Here is a 20,939-nt window from a genome sequence, read left to right as displayed (position 1 = left end):
GATGGGAGTGAGTGTTGCTGGGGGGGGAGTGGTGGGGTGGGGGTGGTGGGGTTGAATGGGACCTCATATTTTTTTTTAATGTAATATTTTTACAAAATCAATTAAAAAAAATCAAAGAGCAACAGTAACACACAGCCTCCTGCCACTAAATCCCAGCAAAAGACAAAGAAATTGAGCATCTGAGTAAACTACATACTAATCAGATGCCTAGACATCAGCAAAAAATTTATAAGCCAGAATAAGAAAATAGAAGACACAGCCCAGGAAAAGGAATATATCAAAGTCCCAGAAGACATGCAGGATTTGAGACAACTAATTAACGAGATGCATACCAATTTCCAAAATTAAATTCATGAGTTGAAAGACAGTATGGCTAAAGAGATGAATGATGTCAAAAGACATTGAGCAAGCAAAAACAGAATTTGAAATGTGGAACAGAAAAGCAACAGAGCTCATGGGAATGAAAGACACAATAGGTGACATCAAAAACACACTAAAGGTATACAACAATTTCAAGCAGCCTTGAAAGTACAGAAGAAAGAATAAGTAATACCAAAGACAGAACAGCTAAAATCGGAGAGAGAAAAGAAAAGAGGGAGGAAAAAAATGGAAAAAAAATGAGCAGAGGCTCAGGGAGATGAAAGACAACAGAAAACACAACAACATACATGTCATGGGAGTTCCAGAAGAAGAAGGGAAAAAGGGTTAAAAAGAATATTTAAGGGAATAACTAAAATTTTCCCAATGCTCATGAAAGATATGACCCCACATGTCCAAGAAGCCCACTGCAACCTAATCAGAATAAATCCAAATAGACATACTCCAAAACATATAAAAATTCAGAATGTCAAATGTCAAAGACAAAGAGAAAATTCTGAGAGCAGCAAGAGAAGCAAACCATCACATACAAGGGATGTCCAGTAATAGTGCAGATTTCTCATCAGAAACCATGGAGGTGAGAAGAGAGTGGTGTGATGCAATTAGGAGACTGAAAGAGAAAAACTGCCAGCCAAGAATTCTGCACCCAGCAAAACTGTCCTCCAAAAATGAAGGTGAATATAAAATATTCACAAAGAAAAAGAAACTAAGAGACTTGGTAAAAAAGAATCCAAATTGCAGGAAATAATAAGGAAGCCATGGAGCCTGAAAGAAAAAGACAGAAGAGCGAGGCCTGGAGGAGAGTAAAGAAAAAAGAACAGAAAGGATAACCAAGAGAAAAAAGACAGACCAAAATATGATATGACACATGAAAACCAAAGAATAAAATGTTGGAAGTAAATAATGCATTTACAGTACTATCATTGAGTGTGAATGGATTAAATGTACCAAACAAAAGATATAGATCGACAGGATGGATAATAAACACATGAGCCATCCATATGCTGCTTACAAGAGACCCACCTTTGACTCATGGATACAAACCAGCTATAAGTAAAAGGTTGGAAAAAGAGCAGGGATAGCTATACTATTATTGGACAAAACAGACTTGAAGTGAAAAAAAGTTATGAGTCAGACAAGGCCATTATATATTAATAAGAAGGACAATCCACCAGGAATATATATTTATGCACCTAACCAGGGTGTCCCAAAATACATAAGACAAACTCTGTCAAAACTGAAGGGAGAAACAGGCATCTCAACAATAATCACTGGAGGCTCTAATACACCACTCACATCGTGAGACAGAACAACTGGACAGAAGATCAACAAGGAAACAGAGAACTTAAAGAATAATAAATGAGTTAGACCTAACAGACACACAGAATGCTGCTTCCAAACACAGCAGGTTATACATTCTTCTCATGTGCCCATGGATCCTTCACCAGGATACACCACATGTAGGGCACACTGCAGGTCTCAATACATATGAAAAGATCAAAATTATACAAAGCACCTTCTTAGGTCATAATGGAAAGAAATTGGAAATCAAAAATAGACAAGAAAAAGGTAACTTTACAACTGTGTGGAGTCTAAACAACACACTCTAAAATGATCAGTGGATCAAAGAAGAAATTGCAAGTGAAATCAGTAAATGTATAGACAAATGAAAATGAGAACACAAATTACCAAAACTTGCCCCCTTTCAGCCAGCTTCCTTCTCCTTAGCCTGCACGCCGACCCGGCTCCACTATGGCAACCCGCAGCCCCAGTGTCATGATTAGCAAAGATGAACCAGGTTATGACCTAATTCATTTTGTATACCTAATCATTATGCTGAAGATTTGGAAAGGGCATTTATTCCTCATGGACTAATTATGGACAGAACCAAATGGCTTGCTCGAGATGTGATGAAGGAGATGGGAGGCCACCACATCATAGCCCTCTGTGTGCTCAAGGGGGGCTATAAATTCTTTGCCGACTTACTGGATTACATCAAAGCACTGAACAGAAATAGCGATAGATCCATTCCTATGACTGTAGATTTTATCAGACTAAAGAGCTACTGTAAAGACCAGTCAACAGGAGACATAAAAGTGATTGGTGGAGATGATCTCTCAACTTTAACTGGAAAGAATGTCTTGATTGTTGAAGATATAATTGACACTGGCAAAACAATGCAAACCCTGCTTTCCTTGGTCAAGCAGTATAATCCAAAGATGGTCAAGGTTGCAAGCTTACTGGTGAAAAGGACCCCTCGAAGTGTTGGATATAGACCAGACTTTGTTGGGTTTGAAATTCCAGACAAATTTGTTGTAGGATATGCCCTTGACTATAATGAATACCTCAGGGATTTGAATCATGTTTGTGTAATTAGCAAAACCAGAAGAGCAAAATACAAAGCCTGAGATGAGAGTTCAACTTGAGTTTGGAACTACCCCGAGTCTCACTGACATCACCAATAAAATTATGAAATGTCCTAGTGACCATCTGCTTAATAGAGCTTGTGCATGTATTTTTTAAGAATTTTATCTGTTTTGTACATTAGAAATGTCATTTGCTGCAGCGTGAATTCTTTATTTGCACTATAAGCCTATAGACTATCAGTTCCTTTTGGATGGATTGCAGTTTCGCTTGTGAATGGAAAATCTCCTAAACCACACCACTACTGAAGGAAAATATTGAAAATTTATTTGTAAGAAACATTTAAAGAGAATATATATTAGTTTTTTATTGGTATTTTAATTTTTATATATTAATGAAAGAACAGAAGTGGTTGAATATTGTTAATTATACCATCAAGTGTTTAGAAAAGTAGGAAATAGTTTTTGTATCAATGACAGAGATTTTATTGTGTACAGAACCATGTGTCCTGGAATTATTTTAGTAGTGTTTCAGTAGTATTAACTGAATTTTTGCACTTGTTCAGATTATTTCTGGTGAATCTTCATCAACAGTTCCTTTTAAATATAAACAACTATATTCCAAAACACTTTACCACTTTTTTGAATTCTTCACTGTAAAAATCCTGAAAATAAAGACTGTCTCTTTAAAGGAAAAGGAAAAACAAAAACAAAAACAAATTACCAAAACTTATGGGGTGCAGCAAAGCCAGTCTTGAGAAGGAAATTTATAGCCCTAAATGCCTATTTTAAAAAAGAAGAGCTAAACTCAAAGACTTAACTGAACACCTAGACAAATTGGAAAAAGAACAGCAAACCAATCCTCAAAGCAAGCAGAAGGAAAGAAATAATAAAGATTAGAGCAGAAATAAATGAAATTGAGAACAACAGCAGCAAAAAGAAAATTGAGAAAATCAAAACCAAAAGCTGGTTCTTTGAGAAGATCTGTAAAATTGACAAATCGCTAGCAAGATTAGCAAAGGAGAAAAACAGGCAAATAAATACAATCAGAAATGAAAGGAGGGAAGTAATGACTGACCCCACAGAAATAAAAAGAATCAAAAGACAATATTATGAGAAATTGTATGCCAACAATGACAACCTAGAAATGGGTAAATTCCTAGAAAGGCACAACCAACCTACAGTGACACTACAAGAAATACAAGAATTAACAAACCAACCACATTTAAAGGGACTGAATCCATCATCAAACACCTCCCAACAAGGAAAAGCTCAGGACCAGATGACTTCAGAGATGAATTCTACCAAGCATTTAGAAAAGAATTAAAAACAATCCTGTCCAAAGTTTTCCCAAATGATGAAGAGGGAAAATTACCCAACACTTTTTATGAAGCCAACATCACACTAACACCAAAGCCAGATAAAGACATTACGCAGAAAAAAAGTACAGACCGATCTCTTCAATGAGCATAGAGATGTGAAAATATTGACAAATTGAATCCAGCAGCATTACTGAAGACTGACACATCACGACCAAATGAGTTTTATTCCTGGTATGCAAGGCTAGCTCAACATAAGAAAATCAATCAACATAATACACCACATTAATAAATTGAAGGGAAAAAACACATGATGATCACAATAGACACAGAAAAGTCATTTCACAAAATCCAGCATTCTTTCTTGGTAAAAAACAGTTCAAAAGGTATGAATAGAAGGAAAATGCCACAATATGATAAAAGGCATATATGAAAAACCCACAGACACCATGGTACTCAGTGGGGAAATATTGAAAGCTTTCCATCTAAGATTAGGAACAATACAAGGATGCCCACTAACACCATTGCTATTCAACATGGTACTACAAGTTCTACCTAGAGCAATTAGGGAAGAAAAAATAAATAAAGGCATCCAAATAGGAAAAGGGGAAGTAAAACTTGCATAATTGGCAGATGACATGATCCTATATTTAGAAAATTCTGAAATGTATACAACAAAGCTACTTGAGCTAATAAATGAGTTCAGCAAAGTGGCAGAATACAAGATCCACACGCAGAAATCAGTGTTCTTGTACAGTAGTACTGCACAATCTGAGGAGAAATCAGGGGGAAGATTCCATTTACAATAGCAACAAAAGGACTCAAATACGTAGGGATCAACTTAGTCAAAGAAGTACGCGGAAAACTACAAAACAGTGGTAAAAGAAATTTAAAATGACCTAAACAAATGGAATGACATTCCCTGTTCATGTCCTGAAAGATGCAATATCATGAAGATGTCAATCCAACATAAACTGATTTATAGACTGAATGTAATACCAATAAAAATTCCAATAGCCTACTTGACAGAAATAGAAAAGGCAATTACTAAATTCATTTGGAAGGGAAAGTGCACTCAAATAACCAAAAGCATTCTAAAAAAGAGCAACATGGGAGGAATTTCACTGCCAGACCTTGAAACATATTACAAAGCTACAGTGGTCAAAACAGCATGGTACTGGCAAAAAGAGAGACTCATTGATCAGTATAATAGAATTGAGAGTCCAGAAATAAACCCTTACCTCCATGGTCAACTAGTTTTTTTTTTTTTTTTTTTTTTTTTTTTATTGATTTTGTAAAAATATTACATTAAAAAATATGAGGTCCCATTCGACCCCACCACCCCCACCGCACCCCTCACCCCCCCCAGCAACACTCACTCCCATCGTCATGACACATCCATTGCATTTGGTAAGTACATCTCTGGGTATCTCTGCACCTCATGGTCATTGGTCCACATCAACTAGTTTTTGACACACCTACCAAGTCCATGTTAATGGGGAAAAAGTCCCTTCAATAAATGATGCTGGGAGACCTGGATATCTATAACCAAAAGAATGGAATGGAACCCCTATCTTACATCCTATAAAAGAATCAACTCAAAATGGATCAGAGACCTAAATATAAAAGTAAGGACCATAAAACTGCTTGGAGAAAATGAGGGAAACATCTTAAAGACCTTGTGCTTCATGGTGATTTTTTGGACCTTACACCCAAAGCACATGAAACAAAAGAAAAAATAGATAAATGGGACCTCCTCAAAATTAAACACATGTGCACCTCACAGGACTTTATCAAAAGGGTGAAAAGGCAGCTGCCTCAGCAGAAGGAAATACTTGGAAATCACATGACCAATAAGGGATTAATATCCATGATATGTAAAGAGATGTTACAACTCAATAATTAAAAAACTCAATTAAAAAATGGGCAAAAGACATGAATAGACATTTGTCCAAAGAAGAATTACAAATGGCAAGAAAACACGTGAAAAAAGGTTCAATATGAGTAATGACTAGGGAAATGCAAATCACAACTAAGAGATATCATTTCACACCTATCAGAATGGCCACTATTTAAAAGTCAGATGGCAAACTTGGCCCAGTGGTTAGGGCATCTGTCTACCACATGGGAGGTCCGCAGTTCAAACCCTGGGCTTCTTTGACCTGTATGGAGCTGGCCCATGCGCAGTGCTGATGCGTGCAAGGAGTGCCCTGCCATGCAAGGGTGCCCTGGAGGAGGGGAGCTCCATGCACAAGGAGTGGGTCCCATAAGGAGAGCTGCCCCGTGCAAAAGAAAGTGCAGCCTGCCCAGGAATGGTGCCGCACGCACAGAGAACTGACACAACAAGATGACGCAACAAAAAGAAACACAGATTCCCGTGCTGCTCACAACAATAGAAGCAGACAAAGAAGACACAGCAAACAGACACAGAGAATAGACAACCAGGGTGGGGGGGGGGGAGGGGAGAGAAATAAGTAAATAAATCTTTAAAAAAAAAGAGAACTACAAATGTTGGAGAGGATGTGGAATGATAGGAGCACTTACAATTGGTGGGAATGCAGACTAGTACAGCCACTGTGGAGGACTATTGGGCATAAATCAATTTATAGAGGGAAAAAAAAGTATCTGTGCAAGAATAGCCAAAAAGGGGAGCTGTGAACAGTAGGGGAAGCACAGATAGAGAAGTGATGGATTTACTTTTTAAATTATTATTGAAATTTAAAAAATGCTCTAATAAGATTGAGGTGATGAATGCTCAACATGTGATGGTGCCAAATACCACTGATTGTATGGTGAACTGTATGCTTTGTTGATACATATCGATAAAAATTATATGTAAAAAAAAATGACAAATAGCACTTAAAAATGGGAAACTATGTAAATAACACTTTCACCAGAGAAGAAACACTCAATTCTTTTCATCACTAGGGGAGTACAAATTAAAATCTGCTGACTTATCATATAGCCATACTAAAATGACTAAAAGCAAGAAAGGTAATACCAACTGTTAAAGAAGATGTGGAAAACCTGGAGCCCTCATACATTTCCAGTGAGAATGCCACATGGTGCTGCCACTTTGGGAAACATTTTGTCAGTTTCTTAAAAAAAAAAAAAAGAATTTACATCATTGTTCCTAGTTCCACTCTGAGATATCTATCCAAGACAACTTGCTGTACCATGATTCCCACAGCAAGTTCATGGCCTCCAAAACTGGAAAAGAATACAAATGCCTATCACCCAGGGCTTGGATAACAGAAGGTGGCACATGTGTAAACAGTGCTGCAGCTCTAATTAGGTAATTTCATTCAACTAACTTTCACGGAATAAACAAGTTATCCATGTCTGGAAAAATGCCAAAGACCGAAGCAGGCCCCCCTGCCAGGTGGGGTCCGCATTCATACTCAGAGCCGGGCGCAGGCGGGCATCTGAGGAGGGGCCGCGCGCTCTGCCTGAGTGCGGTCACCCCTCGGGCTGAAGTGTGGTTTGCTGGCCTGGCGGGGGAGCGGCTGCGGCAGGCCAAGCCGCTGCCCCCATAATAGGGTGGCTGGTCGGACTCACCGCCACCCCTGAAGGGAGCTCGGCATGGGCGCAGAGTGCCCTCGGGTCTCCCCTTCTCGGCAGCCATGCTTCCGCGGCCGCCCCTCCTCCCGGATGGCGCCACACGATGCCTGTGGGGCGGCACCCTTCTTCTTCTTTCTCCCTGCACAGGCGCAGGGCGGAAAATTCCAGTCTGCCCTTTTCCCCTCCCCCGACAGCAGCAACAGCCAGGTGTGGGCGGAAAAATCCAGCCCGCCCTTTTCCCTTCCCCCGACAGCAGCAACAGCCAGGCGTGGGCGGGAAACTCAAGTCTGCCCTCCACCCCAGCAACAGCAGCCACCAATCCCTAAACCCTGCCCCTTCCCCCAGCAACAGCGACAGCCAATCCCTAACCACCACCCCTCCCCCGTCCAGTACCGCCCACTGACCTTTTGCCGGCAACCAATCAGAACAGGGCGTGGCTTCGACCAATCAGCCTTCCCCAGCCCCTATAAAACTGTTGCCTCTCCCTCAGTAAAGTGGACTTGCATGTTTACCTTGTCTCCGCGGTAGTTCTTCTGCCGTGCGCCCTCCAGTCCTGAGAGCCCCCGACAAGGGCCTGGCCTCCCTTGTCCCCAGTTCGTCGCCTGCTTCTCCGGGCGACCCCTTCGTCGCCTGCTTCTCCGGGCGACCCCTTCGTCGCCGGCTTCGCCGGGCGACCCCGTCAGCCGAACCGCGCAACCCCTTGTGAGACCGATCCCTCGTCTGCTGCCGGACCGACCCCTCGTCCCAGGTGGGACCGACCCCTCGTCCCAAGCGGGACCGACCCCTCGTCCAGAGCTGGACCGACCCCTCGTCCGCAGCCAGACCCCACCTCTACCGACCGAGCAAGCCGTCGCAGCTGGCGCCCAACGTGGGGCAGACCACCCCCACCGCCACCGACTGAGCAAGCCGCCGCAGCTGGCGCCCAACGTGGGGCAAAGCAACCCCACCACAGCACAACGTGGGGCAAGGCAACCCCACCACAGCCTCACTTCATAACCTGGCAGCCCCCCCCTCCTCTCTTCTCACCTTGGGACTTCTCTCGTGCAACATTGCTGCTACCTGAGCCTTGGCTACCTCATACGATCCACGGCGGTCTGGGAGAATCGCTGGATGGCTTTCTCCTTCCATGTCGGGGGCTTATACCGACCCGCTATGATTAAGAGGAGCCTTGGATTTCTCGGGAGCGTGCGCTTGCACGTCTGAAGTAATCCTACCACAGCCCTACCCCCTCCTCTCTTCTCACCTTGGGACTTCTCTCGTGTAACATTGCTGCTACCTGAGCCTTGGCTACCTCATATGATCCACGGCGGTCTGGGAGAATCGCTGGATGGCTTTCTCCTTCCATGTCGGGGGCTTATACCGACCCGCTATGATTAAGAGGAGCCTTGGATTTCTCGGGAGCGCGCGCTTGCACGTCTGAAGTAATCCTACCATAGCCCTACGCTCTCCTCTCTTCTCACCCCTATCTTTTCGCTCTGCATTGCTGCTCCTGAACCTTGGCGACCTCATATGATCCACGGCGGTCTGGGAGAATCGCTGGATGGCTTTCTCCTTCCATGTCGGGGGCTTATACCGACCCGCTATGATTAAGAGGCGCCAATAAAACTCTCAGGAGCACGTGCCTGAGCACCTCCACCCCTGCCTTCACCTCTGCCTCCTCCCCTTCACGCTTGCTCCCCTTTGCCTTGCTCCACTGCTCGTCGTCCCGCCCTCCCCTCGTCGGGGCCTTCTCTTGGCCCGCGACCACCGTCGGAGCCCCACCGGCTCCGACCCCTCGTCTCACCGCGCACCTCGGCTCCCATCGCCGCGCTCTCAAGGTAAGGGCCCCTTTTCTTATCGGCTCCAAAAGGCCATTAGCAATGGGTAACATCCTATCTGCTAAGCAAGCCCCACAAGTTCGGGCTCTCGCCGGTCTCCTAGACACTCACCGGTGTAAGATCTCTTTCAAACAGCTTCAAGTATATTGGGACCTTCTTCTCCCCTTTAATCTGTGGCTTACCACGTGTCAGCTTTGGGACCCGGACACCTATACTCGCCTTATAGATAGGGTCACTTTTGCTGTGGAGCAGGAAGGTAAAAGATTCCCTCCTGGCTTATTACAGGCAACATAAAGTCCAGAAAAAATCTTGAAGGGTATAATCTATGATATGCTATATAAAAAAAGATTTAAAAGCAGCTATACCAAGAAAGTAAGAATTATGAGTCAACTGTAAATAAATTATATATTTCTGTTAATGTGTTGTAATTGTTCTGTGTTTGTCTGTCTGTTCGTTCAATGTCAACGTATATTGTGATACCTCCGGATGGTAAATATAAATTACTAGAAATCTTTAAAAGAGCTCTATTCAAATGGCCAAAAATTAAATAAGCGCTTATATTAATACTTAAGTTTATTATATTAATACATAAGTTTAAATGTTAATAAGATATCTACAGTTAAAAAAAATTGTAAGTCTTAATTAACAAAATTAACTGTACGTCTTCATAAAAAGTTGTTCTTGCCTAGATTAAAATGAATAACTTATTTTTCTTCACAGGATAATATAAAGAATGTAAAACTTATATGAATATTAAAAAGGTTAAAAGTTTGTAAAAATGCTAACGGAAATGTAATAAGTTTTGCAAAAAGACGTATTTTGTCCTAAAGTAAGATGGCTAATTTTTCATAAACTCTTGAAACTTAATTTGCATGCGGCAAGTGTAAAAGGTATTGTGATAACTTTACATAAGGGAATGTGTTCTGTAAAGATAAAATTTATCTTCAATAGTTTACATTAAGGTATTAAATGGCTAATTCCAAAAGGTCATTCTTAAATATATATATATAAAACTAAATTGATGATAATAATAATAAAAGGTAATTTTATAACAGGAAAGATTAACAGCAACCAAGCTCCCCTGCCAACTTGCTTTTAGGAAATGGTTTCTAATATTGCATGCTACTAAGTATTTAAAGAAAAGTTATTCTTAAGGAAACAAAAAATGGTTTTGTCTTTGCAGCCATTGTCTATTTAGCAACACCCCTCGCTATCGGCCTAGCCACTGTTGCGCCGGACGATTGGAACCTTAAACAAAGACTCCTCCTCACTGTCATCTTCCTATCTATCGTTACTATATTTACTGCCCTCATTCTCCTTCGTTTATAAAGCAGTCTCCTACAAACCACAAAGCTTCTGTCTTAAACATACCATTCTCAACCCTATCCTCTAAATGATCTTCTCACTTCCCCCACAGCCTTTAATACTCTATTTCTTTCTCATAACCTTTGCTTTCTTGATAATATTTTCCGCCATCTGTCTAGCCACTACCACCCCAGAAGATTGTAACCACGGCCCCCCATGCCGCCATTGCTCTCAAGCAGCTCCAGCCCTGCTAAACGACCCGCAACCCGCTTTCCCCGGCCTGCGGCCTGCTTTCTAGCATCTAATAACGTTTCTGCTTTTAACAGCTCCCCATACTTCTGCGGAGCTTCCTCCTGTCTCGACCTCACTCCTCTTCTCAGCCTCCAAAGCGTCCTTTCTCGTCCCCCGCCCCCCTCCTTTTTTCGCTTGAACCCCTACTGCGTTGCAGATTGGGCCGCCCCATGTCGGCCCGCCCCATTAACATCGGCCTCTCTCGCACCCGTGAAGACTTTGGCCTTCTTATTGTCCTCGCCTACGTCTCCACCACTCCCGACGCTGCCGCCACCACTGTCGCTGGTGCCCTGACACGACTTGTCCTCACCGCTGCTATCCTCCAGACCATCACACAGTCTGCCTCTACCGCTCTTCGCCGCCAAGAAGAGATCAACTACCTGTAACGCGCTGTCACCCTGGACTTTTAACAAGCAGATGGACCTTATAGCCACCGAGATCAACGAGAATTGGACATTGGCCACCCTTGCTTGCAACGGCAAGATACCGCCCCCCAAATTGTACATTTATATCCCCGGCATACTCACCTCCCTCTTCAGCCCCGCTTCCCTCATTGCTTGCTGCCTCTTGGGCCTTGGCTATTTGCTACTGCTGCCATCCTGGCCTTTATTTGAAAAGAAGGGGGAAATGCGGTCACCCCTCGGGCTGAAGTGTGGTTTGCTGGCCTGGCGGGGGAGCGGCTGCGGCAGGCCAAGCCGCTGCCCCCATAATAGGGTGGCTGGTCGGACTCACCGCCACCCCTGAAGGGAGCTCGGCATGGGCGCAGAGTGCCCTCGGGTCTCCCCTTCTCGGCAGCCATGCTTCCGCGGCCGCCCCTCCTCCCGGATGGCGCCACACGATGCCTGTGGGGCGGCACCCTTCTTCTTCTTTCTCCCTGCACAGGCGCAGGGCGGAAAATTCCAGTCTGCCCTTTTCCCCTCCCCCGACAGCAGCAACAGCCAGGTGTGGGCGGAAAAATCCAGCCCGCCCTTTTCCCTTCCCCCGACAGCAGCAACAGCCAGGCGTGGGCGGGAAACTCAAGTCTGCCCTCCACCCCAGCAACAGCAGCCACCAATCCCTAAACCCTGCCCCTTCCCCCAGCAACAGCGACAGCCAATCCCTAACCACCACCCCTCCCCCGTCCAGTACCGCCCACTGACCTTTTGCCGGCAACCAATCAGAACAGGGCGTGGCTTCGACCAATCAGCCTTCCCCAGCCCCTATAAAACTGTTGCCTCTCCCTCAGTAAAGTGGACTTGCGTGTTTACCTTGTCTCCGCGGTAGTTCTTCTGCCGTGCGCCCTCCAGTCCTGAGAGCCCCCGACAAGGGCCTGGCCTCCCTTGTCCCCAGTTCGTCGCCTGCTTCTCCGGGCGACCCCTTCGTCGCCTGCTTCTCCGGGCGACCCCTTCGTCGCCGGCTTCGCCGGGCGACCCCGTCAGCCGAACCGCGCAACCCCTTGTGAGACCGATCCCTCGTCTGCTGCCGGACCGACCCCTCGTCCCAGGTGGGACCGACCCCTCGTCCCAAGCGGGACCGACCCCTCGTCCAGAGCTGGACCGACCCCTCGTCCGCAGCCAGACCCCACCTCTACCGACCGAGCAAGCCGTCGCAGCTGGCGCCCAACGTGGGGCAGACCACCCCCACCGCCACCGACTGAGCAAGCCGCCGCACCTGAGGGTTCCAGGCCTGGCGCTTGCTGCCTGCCAGCCCGCCGGCCAGACACGGGGAGACCTGCACACGGGGAGCCCTGCGCGGTGCCCTGGCCTGGCCCAAGAACCAGGGCAGCGGCCGGACCCAACACCAGAGGCTCTGAAAGTTGCCGCAGCCGCGCCGCGTGCTGGGTGGGGCCTGGGGGGCGGGGCTGAGCGGCCAGGGGCGGGGCTGAGCGGCCAGGGCCGGGGCTGAGCGGCCAGGGGCGGGGCTGAGCGCTGGGGAAAGCGGCTGTGCTTCCGGGAGCGGGGCTGAGCGCCTGGCCACCCCTTGCCAGGAGACCCACCCCCACCAGGGCCGCAGGCGGCCCGCGCACTCGGGGCTCCTGCGCTCTCCCGACCCACGTGGCTTTGGGGACCCCTACCTGCGACCTCCGGGCAGAGCGTCTCCCCACCCCCAAGGCCCCGTGGCCCCTGGCCACCACGAGGCTCCCCCCAGGCCAGGAGCGGGGACGCCTCCCAGGAAGAGCTGCCAGCCCCCCCCCCCCCTTGTGAGATAAATATTCTTCTACATCACAGAAGACTGAAGCTCAGGGTGCAGCGCAATAAAGGGCAGCAGGAGGTGCGCTGGGTGGGGTGAGCCGGGAGTTACATCGTAAGCAGATGGTTACTGACTCCTTTTCAACTAACAGGTCATGATTCTAGGACCCAAGATGATAAAAATAGTTAAAATGGGCAAATTGTTGTAGTTTCTCAAGATACACAGGAATTTTAAAGCAGAAAATCTTAAAGGGAAATTAAAATCTATGAAATGCTATGGTTATAAGTGAATCAACACTTGGAATATTTTAGAACAATACTTGGGACAAACTGTCAGATTCCTCTTTTAGGACTTGTGTAATCACTCCAAACAGATTATTCCTGTAATGTCAAAAACCTATCATATAAATGGAAACATTTTTTAAAATTTTTATTTAATTGCCCTTTTTTTAAAGCATATGCCCACCTTAGTAAAGTCAAGGTCATCCTCTGAATTAATTTTGATGGCTGATTCAGGATCTTGCAGTATTTGGGCTTCTTGTTATAAAACAGCTATTATCCATCATGCATGCCACCTGAGGACTTCCAAATAACTTCGAGTTTTCCTAGATAAAACACTGCATTATATAGAAGAAAAGTGTGAGACTCAGAAAAAGTAGGTCACTTCAGAGACCCAGCAGATCAAGAGTCACTACTACATTTGTGACGTGGGATCTATAGTCAACTGTCCTTGACCCAAATTCCAGTTATCTGTCCCCTTGATGCTTCCATATCATTGTCATATGTGTTTTTAATACAACATGCCAAAAAGTAATATTCATTACCCTCTCATCTTCTGTATTCACAGGTGTGATCCTTTCCTAGCTTCCCCATCTGATAAAATAATATTTTTAAAAATGGAGGAATCCCTCACCCTTGATACAGCCAATCAACTGACAGTTAATGACATGTCTACATGTATCCACCCTCTGCCACTAACCTAGTCTCAACCACTATGGCTTATCAGACATGATACTATTAAAATCTCTGTTCACACTCTTTACTCCTAACATCCACTCACCACACAGCAGCCCACAGTGTTCTTCTTAAAACACAAATAATGCTTAAAACCTAAATCCAAATTTCTTAAGATGTGCAAAGCACAGGATAATCAGGTTCCAGCTCCTGCCTCTGCAAACTCATGCCACACTCCCCTTTCCGCTCCATTCTCCATCCACTCTGGCCTTCCTTGAGTAACTAGAACATTGCTCTCTCCCATTAGAATGATAACAAGAATAAGCCACCCACACAGCTTAATTTGAAAAATATGAGTGGTCTTCTCCAGTACTAACTACACTTCATCAAAAGCAGTAAGGGCAAAGAGAGTCTTAGCCAATGTGTGTTCCTTAGAATTTTTTTAATACCTCACAGTTTATAAATCTCCTTTCCAGGCTTTATGTTCACTCATTCTTTAGAACAGAAGGTATATAGAAAAGATGTCTTCTTGTTTTAGAGATGAAGAAACTGAAGCTGAAAACAAATAAGAGCCATGTGAAAGGTCATCTAATTGGGGGGTTGGTGGGCTAGAACCCAGCTGATCTCTTTGCTAGTGCAATAACTTTTCCTCCATAAAACATTGTCTTTTAAGTATGTTGATTCATGTTCTACAGGAGTGGGAGCTTAAAGGACTACAGAAGCTAAACAGATGGATGGGTGGATTGTAGATCCTGGGCAGGCAGTATGGTATAGGGGAGAACATTTCATCTACAAGGGAGGAGGGCTTAACAGGTTAGCACTGTACAGGAAGGCAGACCCAGAATTGCCAAAGAAATCTGGGTCTACATGAAATTGACTTCTAAACATTAACAATGATCTTGGTCTATTAAAACAATAGGCAGTATTGACATCTAACTTGCCTGCAGTTGGATTTGTCTCGGGCTGAAAGTGTGGCAGTTTGATAGTAGTGATGAATTCCGAAAAGAAATACTGATTTGTGTTTGTAAACTGCTCTGTTCCTCTGGGCATATTAGATTGTATTAGACTCAGAGGTTTCATGTTTCTGTTATAAGATCAAGATTAGTGCTTGTATTTGTCTACATCATTAGGATGACTCTGCTTAAGTCTGCACCTACAGCTAGCCTACACCTGTGGGCTGTATAAATGGGTGCTCAGTCAAATACAGGGGAGTAAACACACAGAAGAGAACACAGAAGCAGATATGCAGGAAGAAAAAGTGCTTCAGAGACACAGCCCTGGGAAGAGATGAGCCTGAGGGTTTACAGCTTCCCTGAGGAGAGACCAGAGCAACTGAGCCTGGAAAGATATGAGCCCCAGGGACAGAGACAAGCCTTATCCCAGCCCATAGCTGAGATCAGAAGCTGGGACCACAGAACCTTAAGAGGAAGGAGGAAGCCTGAACCCTAGCTGACATCACCCACCATCTTGCATCCATGAATGGCAACAGACTTTGATATCTTGAGTTGGACTCCTTAGGGTCTGGTAATTGTAAGCTTCTACCCCAAATAAAAAAATACCCTTTATAAAAGCCAACAGAGTTCTGGTACTTTGCATCAGCACTGCTTTGGCTGACTAATTCAGAAAGTTTACTACCTCTTGAATGCCAAAATACTATTTATTTCTAAAATTTTAAATGAATGCATTAAGTATTCTGAGCTTTTGGAAACAAAACTGCCTCAATGTGACAAAATGGCTTAAAGAATCAGGATCTAAAAAGAGGTTGTCATGACTTTGTCTTGTATCTGGCACCTAAAATTACACTCCAGGTTGAATATTTGGATTTAATATTGCAGCATGATGTGATTATTGTACTCTGTTTAATGTACAGTCAGTTCTTAGACTTTAGTTAGTTTGGCTGAGAGAAAATAACTATGACTTAGATCTTGGGGCGCTCCACATGACTTCTGGACAACACAGATACTGCTCCTACCTTGACTCTATGTTCCTAATTCTCCTGCTTCTGCAGACAAGCTGTTGAGTAGTTTGCTCTTCAGAAACATTCTAGAGGAGTCAGAAGGAACTCTTTAAAATCACATCCCATTTTCTATTAAAACTATATTTCCCTTAAAATTTGTTTCAGCTTTGGAAGTCTAAAAAAATTAAAACAGTCTGTATGCAATGGGAGGAGGGGAGAGTGGGATATATGGGAATACCAGATATTTTTTACATAACATTTATGTAATCTAAAGTTTATTTTAAAAATTTAAAAAGCATTCTATATGCAGAAAGAGCTGCATGACTTAGACACCATACCATATTAACTAATATTTTAACACTGAAATTTTAGTAAAATATGCCAGTCTTAAGGTAAAATTTGTCACTTTTGTAGAAGTGGTAATGAATTGTATCAACAAATTTATGCATACTTAAGCCTCCCTTTAGGTTGTTTATTTGTTAAAATATATTTGTTGAGCAACTGTAGATGTAAAGAACTCTTTTGGATGTGGTGGATGACAGGAAAATAAAAAGACAAGGAAGGTCCATGTCTCTCAAAACTCATTTTGTAGAAGAGTGAGACAGGAGATAAATTATAATGTAATGTAATATAATATATATTTTATAAATAACATAATACGATAATATAGTGTTATGTTCTGTCATGGGGATAGTGTAATATAATGTAATACAAAGTAATATAATGCAAGATAATATAACATATTATAAAAGGCACTGAAAGTTGTCTGATGAAGAATATCAAGTTCATACAGACAAATCAAATATGCTAATTGTTATCACCAGGTGTGAAGTGAATATTAATTTCTTTCCTGTCCATTGGCAGTAGTAGGTTGTATGTTTTTTAATTATAGCTGTACAACAATTTAACTTAAAATATTAAGTGATTTTGTTACCAAAAGCACAGCTATTTCCAATAAATGGGCCTGCCTGATCCAGCACCTCAAAGGAGAAACATCTCTCAATAAGAAGGTGATTGATTTATGGCACAAACAAGGAACTGGTTTGGGGAAGATTCCTGCACTCGGGATCACCTTCTCCCGAGAGAAATGTTTTTCCTTTTTGGCACCAGATCAGGCAGGACCTTCTATTAGAAACAGCCATGAATTTACAGTAACAATTTAATGTATGGCTCACAACAAGTTTAACCATGTCCTTGCAAACTTCTAAATGATTTACTTAAGATTTAGAGGAATGAAAATAGCTTAGTAAGTGTCTGGGAGTCCAAATACAAAACTAATTTAGGATGACAACAGTTTCACTTTTGAACAGATGAGGAAAATGTTCTGATTTAGAAGGCCAGTAGTATCTTTGATTATAATCTGCTGTCAAGAAAAAAGAGGCTGAAATTAAAATACTTAAAGCTGGTTTGGGAGATTTTATATCTTTTGCACATAAAAGTAGTAAAAGTTGCCTAAACTAATTATTGTTACTACCTGCACCTTTTGAGAATACTTGATATATGCTGTTAGTATATATATATAATTCGAGGAACAAATTCTGTTGATACATTACCTCACAAGTTGAAAATTTAATTTTTAATAGGTGTAGATTACTTCATGTTTGACTTAAAATTTAATCCACTCAGGCTATGATGAAATCACCTAAACTTTCAGTATCTCCGAATTATGACCTTTCCAACTTCTCAATCACTATTTTCCTCCAAGCATGCCTGGCCTTAAATCAATAATGCATGATCTTTCAAAGTGCCATTAAAGTCAATATACTTCTGAGAATAAAAGAGAGAACCTCTTATATTTTTTAATATAACTTTTTGTGATCTATGTATGTTTTTTTAAAAAAAAGACAATTTAATTAAAAAAAAAACATGAAATAAAAATCATTAGAACTTCTTCAGTGCCTTCCATCTTGAAAGTAATTTATAAACATTAATTAACCACTGTACAAGAACAGGACCCTACCATTCAGTTCCAGGAGTAACATGACAAACTTGCAAATATTTCAGTCCAGCATACTTCATAGTCTTGGATGGTGGGGGGGAGGAGAGAATAGGGGCTCCATGATTAACAGTTTAACAATTTATTATACCAGGATTCCTTTCTTTGTCCTTGAGCTGCAACTTGCTACCTGTATTAGTTTGCCAGAGGCTGCTGATGCAGAGTACCAGCAGAGGGTTAACTTTCCTAATGGAACATTTTGGGGGGTAAAGCATATAGATCAAAGGCCTGATTTAACCAACCAAGTCAGGGCACCATCAGATGCTTTCTCAGTGTCTTGCCCCATGGCAGAGAGAAGGCGGCTGACCTCTGCCCTCCCCCAGACCTGCTGTCTCCTGGGCCCAGCTATGGGCAACCAGGCCAGGACACGTCTCCCTCAGGGCCTCCTCTCCCAGTCTCAGCTGCTCTGCTTTCTTCCCGAGGTCACCTGTGAGCTCTCAGGCATCTCCTCATCTCTCCCTGGATCTCTGCTCCTCGAGCCTCGCAGGGCTCCTGTTTCCCTGCAGGCCTCTCTCTCCCATGGCAAGATCAATAGAGTATGGTGGCTCCTATTTCCTGTGAGGCCCAATTTTCATTAGACACAGCAAGGGGGCATGTATTCAACCTGAGCCACCCTCACTGATGTGGACCAGTCAAGTGAGTCTCCCAGACACAGAAGTACATCTGTTCATAACATCACCTTTCCCTTTGTGGTATTCAAAAGGAACTTGAGGCTGTCACACTACCCTTACATTAAGTGTCATCAAGTTGGCTTCTCTCCTGAGCTTTACAAAACAAAGTATTTTCTAAGATATTCCTAACCAGATTTTTTTATTATTGTATTTTTTTGAAGATACATAGAACACAAAAATGTTACATTAAAAAAATATAAGAGGTTCCCATATACCCCACCCCCACCCCCACTCCTCCCATATCAACAACCTTTCATCATTGAGGCACATTCATTGCATTTGGTGAATACATTTTGGAGCACTGTTGCACCACATGGACTATGGTTTACATTGTAGTTTACACTCTCCCCCAGTACATTCAGTGGATTATGGTAGGATATATAATGTACAGCATCTGTCCCTGCAATATCATTTAGGAAAACTCCAAGTCCCAAAAATCCACATCACAGCTCTTCTTCGCTCTCTCAGCAACTTCTGTGGTCACTTTCTCCACATCAATGCTACAGTTTCTTTCATTACTAGTCACAATAGTTCTATAGTAGAATACCAGTAAGCCCACTCTAATTCATATTTTATTCCTCCATCACATGGACCCTGGGATGGCACTACTCTTCAGTTCTTTGGACTTACCCAGATCAGCTGGCAGAGAGGTGAAAATGGTTGACCACTGGACCAGGGAGCCAAGAGTGCCTGCAACTCCAAGCAGGAGAATCACACCCATCAACCATGAGGAATCTGAGCCCCCTCTTGTAATAGAGGTGGAGTGGGCATCACCATACCATCCTAACCAGATTTTATAGTACATGTTTTCAAAACACGAAAACAGTTTAGCATTTCTGAAGCTTTCACAAAAACTGCTATATTTTTTTGTTTGCTCCAAGAATATATTATTTCCCACCAAAACCTATTTAATTTAGCTGATTAATTTAGTCAGGCTTAAAAAAGGAAAATACTTATTTTCCTAAGGAAACTAAGGGAAAACAAATTGCCTCAAAAGTTGGCTATATAAATCAGACCAGAAATCAAGTACATATTTTAAACTTCATTCTCCCCCCGGGACTGTTACAGGCACTGTCAAGAACAGGGATTATTTTACTATGCAGCAACAGGAAAGAAAGCCTAACAGCTACTATATATAATTTCATGGATGAAAGTGATTTTTAATATGGAAAAGTAGAGAGCAAATAATCTCCAAATTTTTTAAAAATTAAAAAATCAGATTTTCATAATTTCCTTTCATCATTATCTTAATTATATTCATGGCTTAATAAAAGTTAGACTAGATGTCTTAGACCTGTGGTCTGATTTATGTATACAAACAATTCTAATGAATTCAGAACTTTGATGTTCAAAGGGCTCCATGGTAGCTCAGTCTTTCCACCCAAACTTTAAGTCAATAGACTTATAAACTTATTAACTTGATGGCACTGAAATGAAAGAGGTACAAAAGAAATGTGACCTATTCAACAGTAGTTTCCAGACTTTTGGTTTTCCAGAAGTTTGTTAAATAATACCAATAATAAACTGTTGGTATAAAGCAACCAACTCTTGTGCAGTGTAAAATAATTAAAATCAGAATGCAAAAATTATCATTCATTCTCACCTTCTTTTCATGGTAGTGTGGATATTTCATGGCAAAAAAATGGAGAGACAAACTATAATTTATTTATTCATTATAATCATTTACTCATTATGAAAATCTTTCCACACTGAATTTTCTCATTTTATCACTGAAAAATGGAAATTTTATTACAGCCTTTCACTAGGGAACCACTGCAATCCACCAGTGCTTCTCAAATTTGTCAGATTCTCTGAGGGTTCTCCTCATTTGAGAAAACACATTCAGATTACCTATTGTTTGAGTAGTATAAACTTCAGTAAAGAAAGCTCAATACATTTAGGAAAACCATGTGGAGTGCATGTGTGTTGTTAAAGGTTATGAAACTCTGTCTTGTATTAAAAGTAATCACATTATGCTGCTTAATACAGGATTGTGGGTGGTGGACTTGGCCCAGTGGTTAGGGTGTCTGTCTACCATATAGGAGGTCCACGGTTCAAACCCTGGGCCTCCCTGACCCATGTGGAACTGGCCCATGCACAGTGCTGATGTGTGCAAGGATTGCCCTGCCACGCAGGGGTGTCTGCTGTGTAGGGGAGCA

The 20,939-nt window shown here is 42.7% G+C and overlaps 1 protein-coding gene and 1 pseudogene across 8 annotated transcripts in view; one reads left to right on the top strand and one right to left on the bottom strand.

The window, feature by feature from the left end:
* LOC131276066 (NUT family member 1-like) overlaps positions 1 to 20,939 on the bottom strand; it is a 75,204-nt gene that overhangs the window by 40,209 nt on the left and 14,056 nt on the right. For 7 of the 8 annotated variants that reach the window (XR_011647589.1, XR_011647590.1, XR_009183546.1 and 4 more), the window contains exon 4: positions 13,669 to 13,819. Coding sequence is in view for 1 of the 8 variants with exons in the window: in XM_071212269.1 (XP_071068370.1) it covers positions 13,669 to 13,688 (20 nt within the window). In the remaining 7 variants the exon portion in view is untranslated. Of the gene's footprint in view, positions 1 to 13,668; positions 13,820 to 16,128; positions 16,191 to 20,939 lie in introns of those variants that run through there. The other variant, XM_071212268.1, reaches the window with a different exon arrangement.
* LOC131276065 (hypoxanthine-guanine phosphoribosyltransferase pseudogene) lies at positions 2,131 to 2,786 on the top strand (annotated as a pseudogene).

This window comes from Dasypus novemcinctus, chromosome 26 (genome assembly GCF_030445035.2).
Source record: "Dasypus novemcinctus isolate mDasNov1 chromosome 26, mDasNov1.1.hap2, whole genome shotgun sequence".
NCBI classification, from domain to species: Eukaryota; Metazoa; Chordata; class Mammalia; order Cingulata; family Dasypodidae; genus Dasypus; species Dasypus novemcinctus.
The sequence above is the reverse complement of the archived record's forward strand: the minus strand, read 5'-3'. Positions and strand labels throughout refer to the sequence as shown.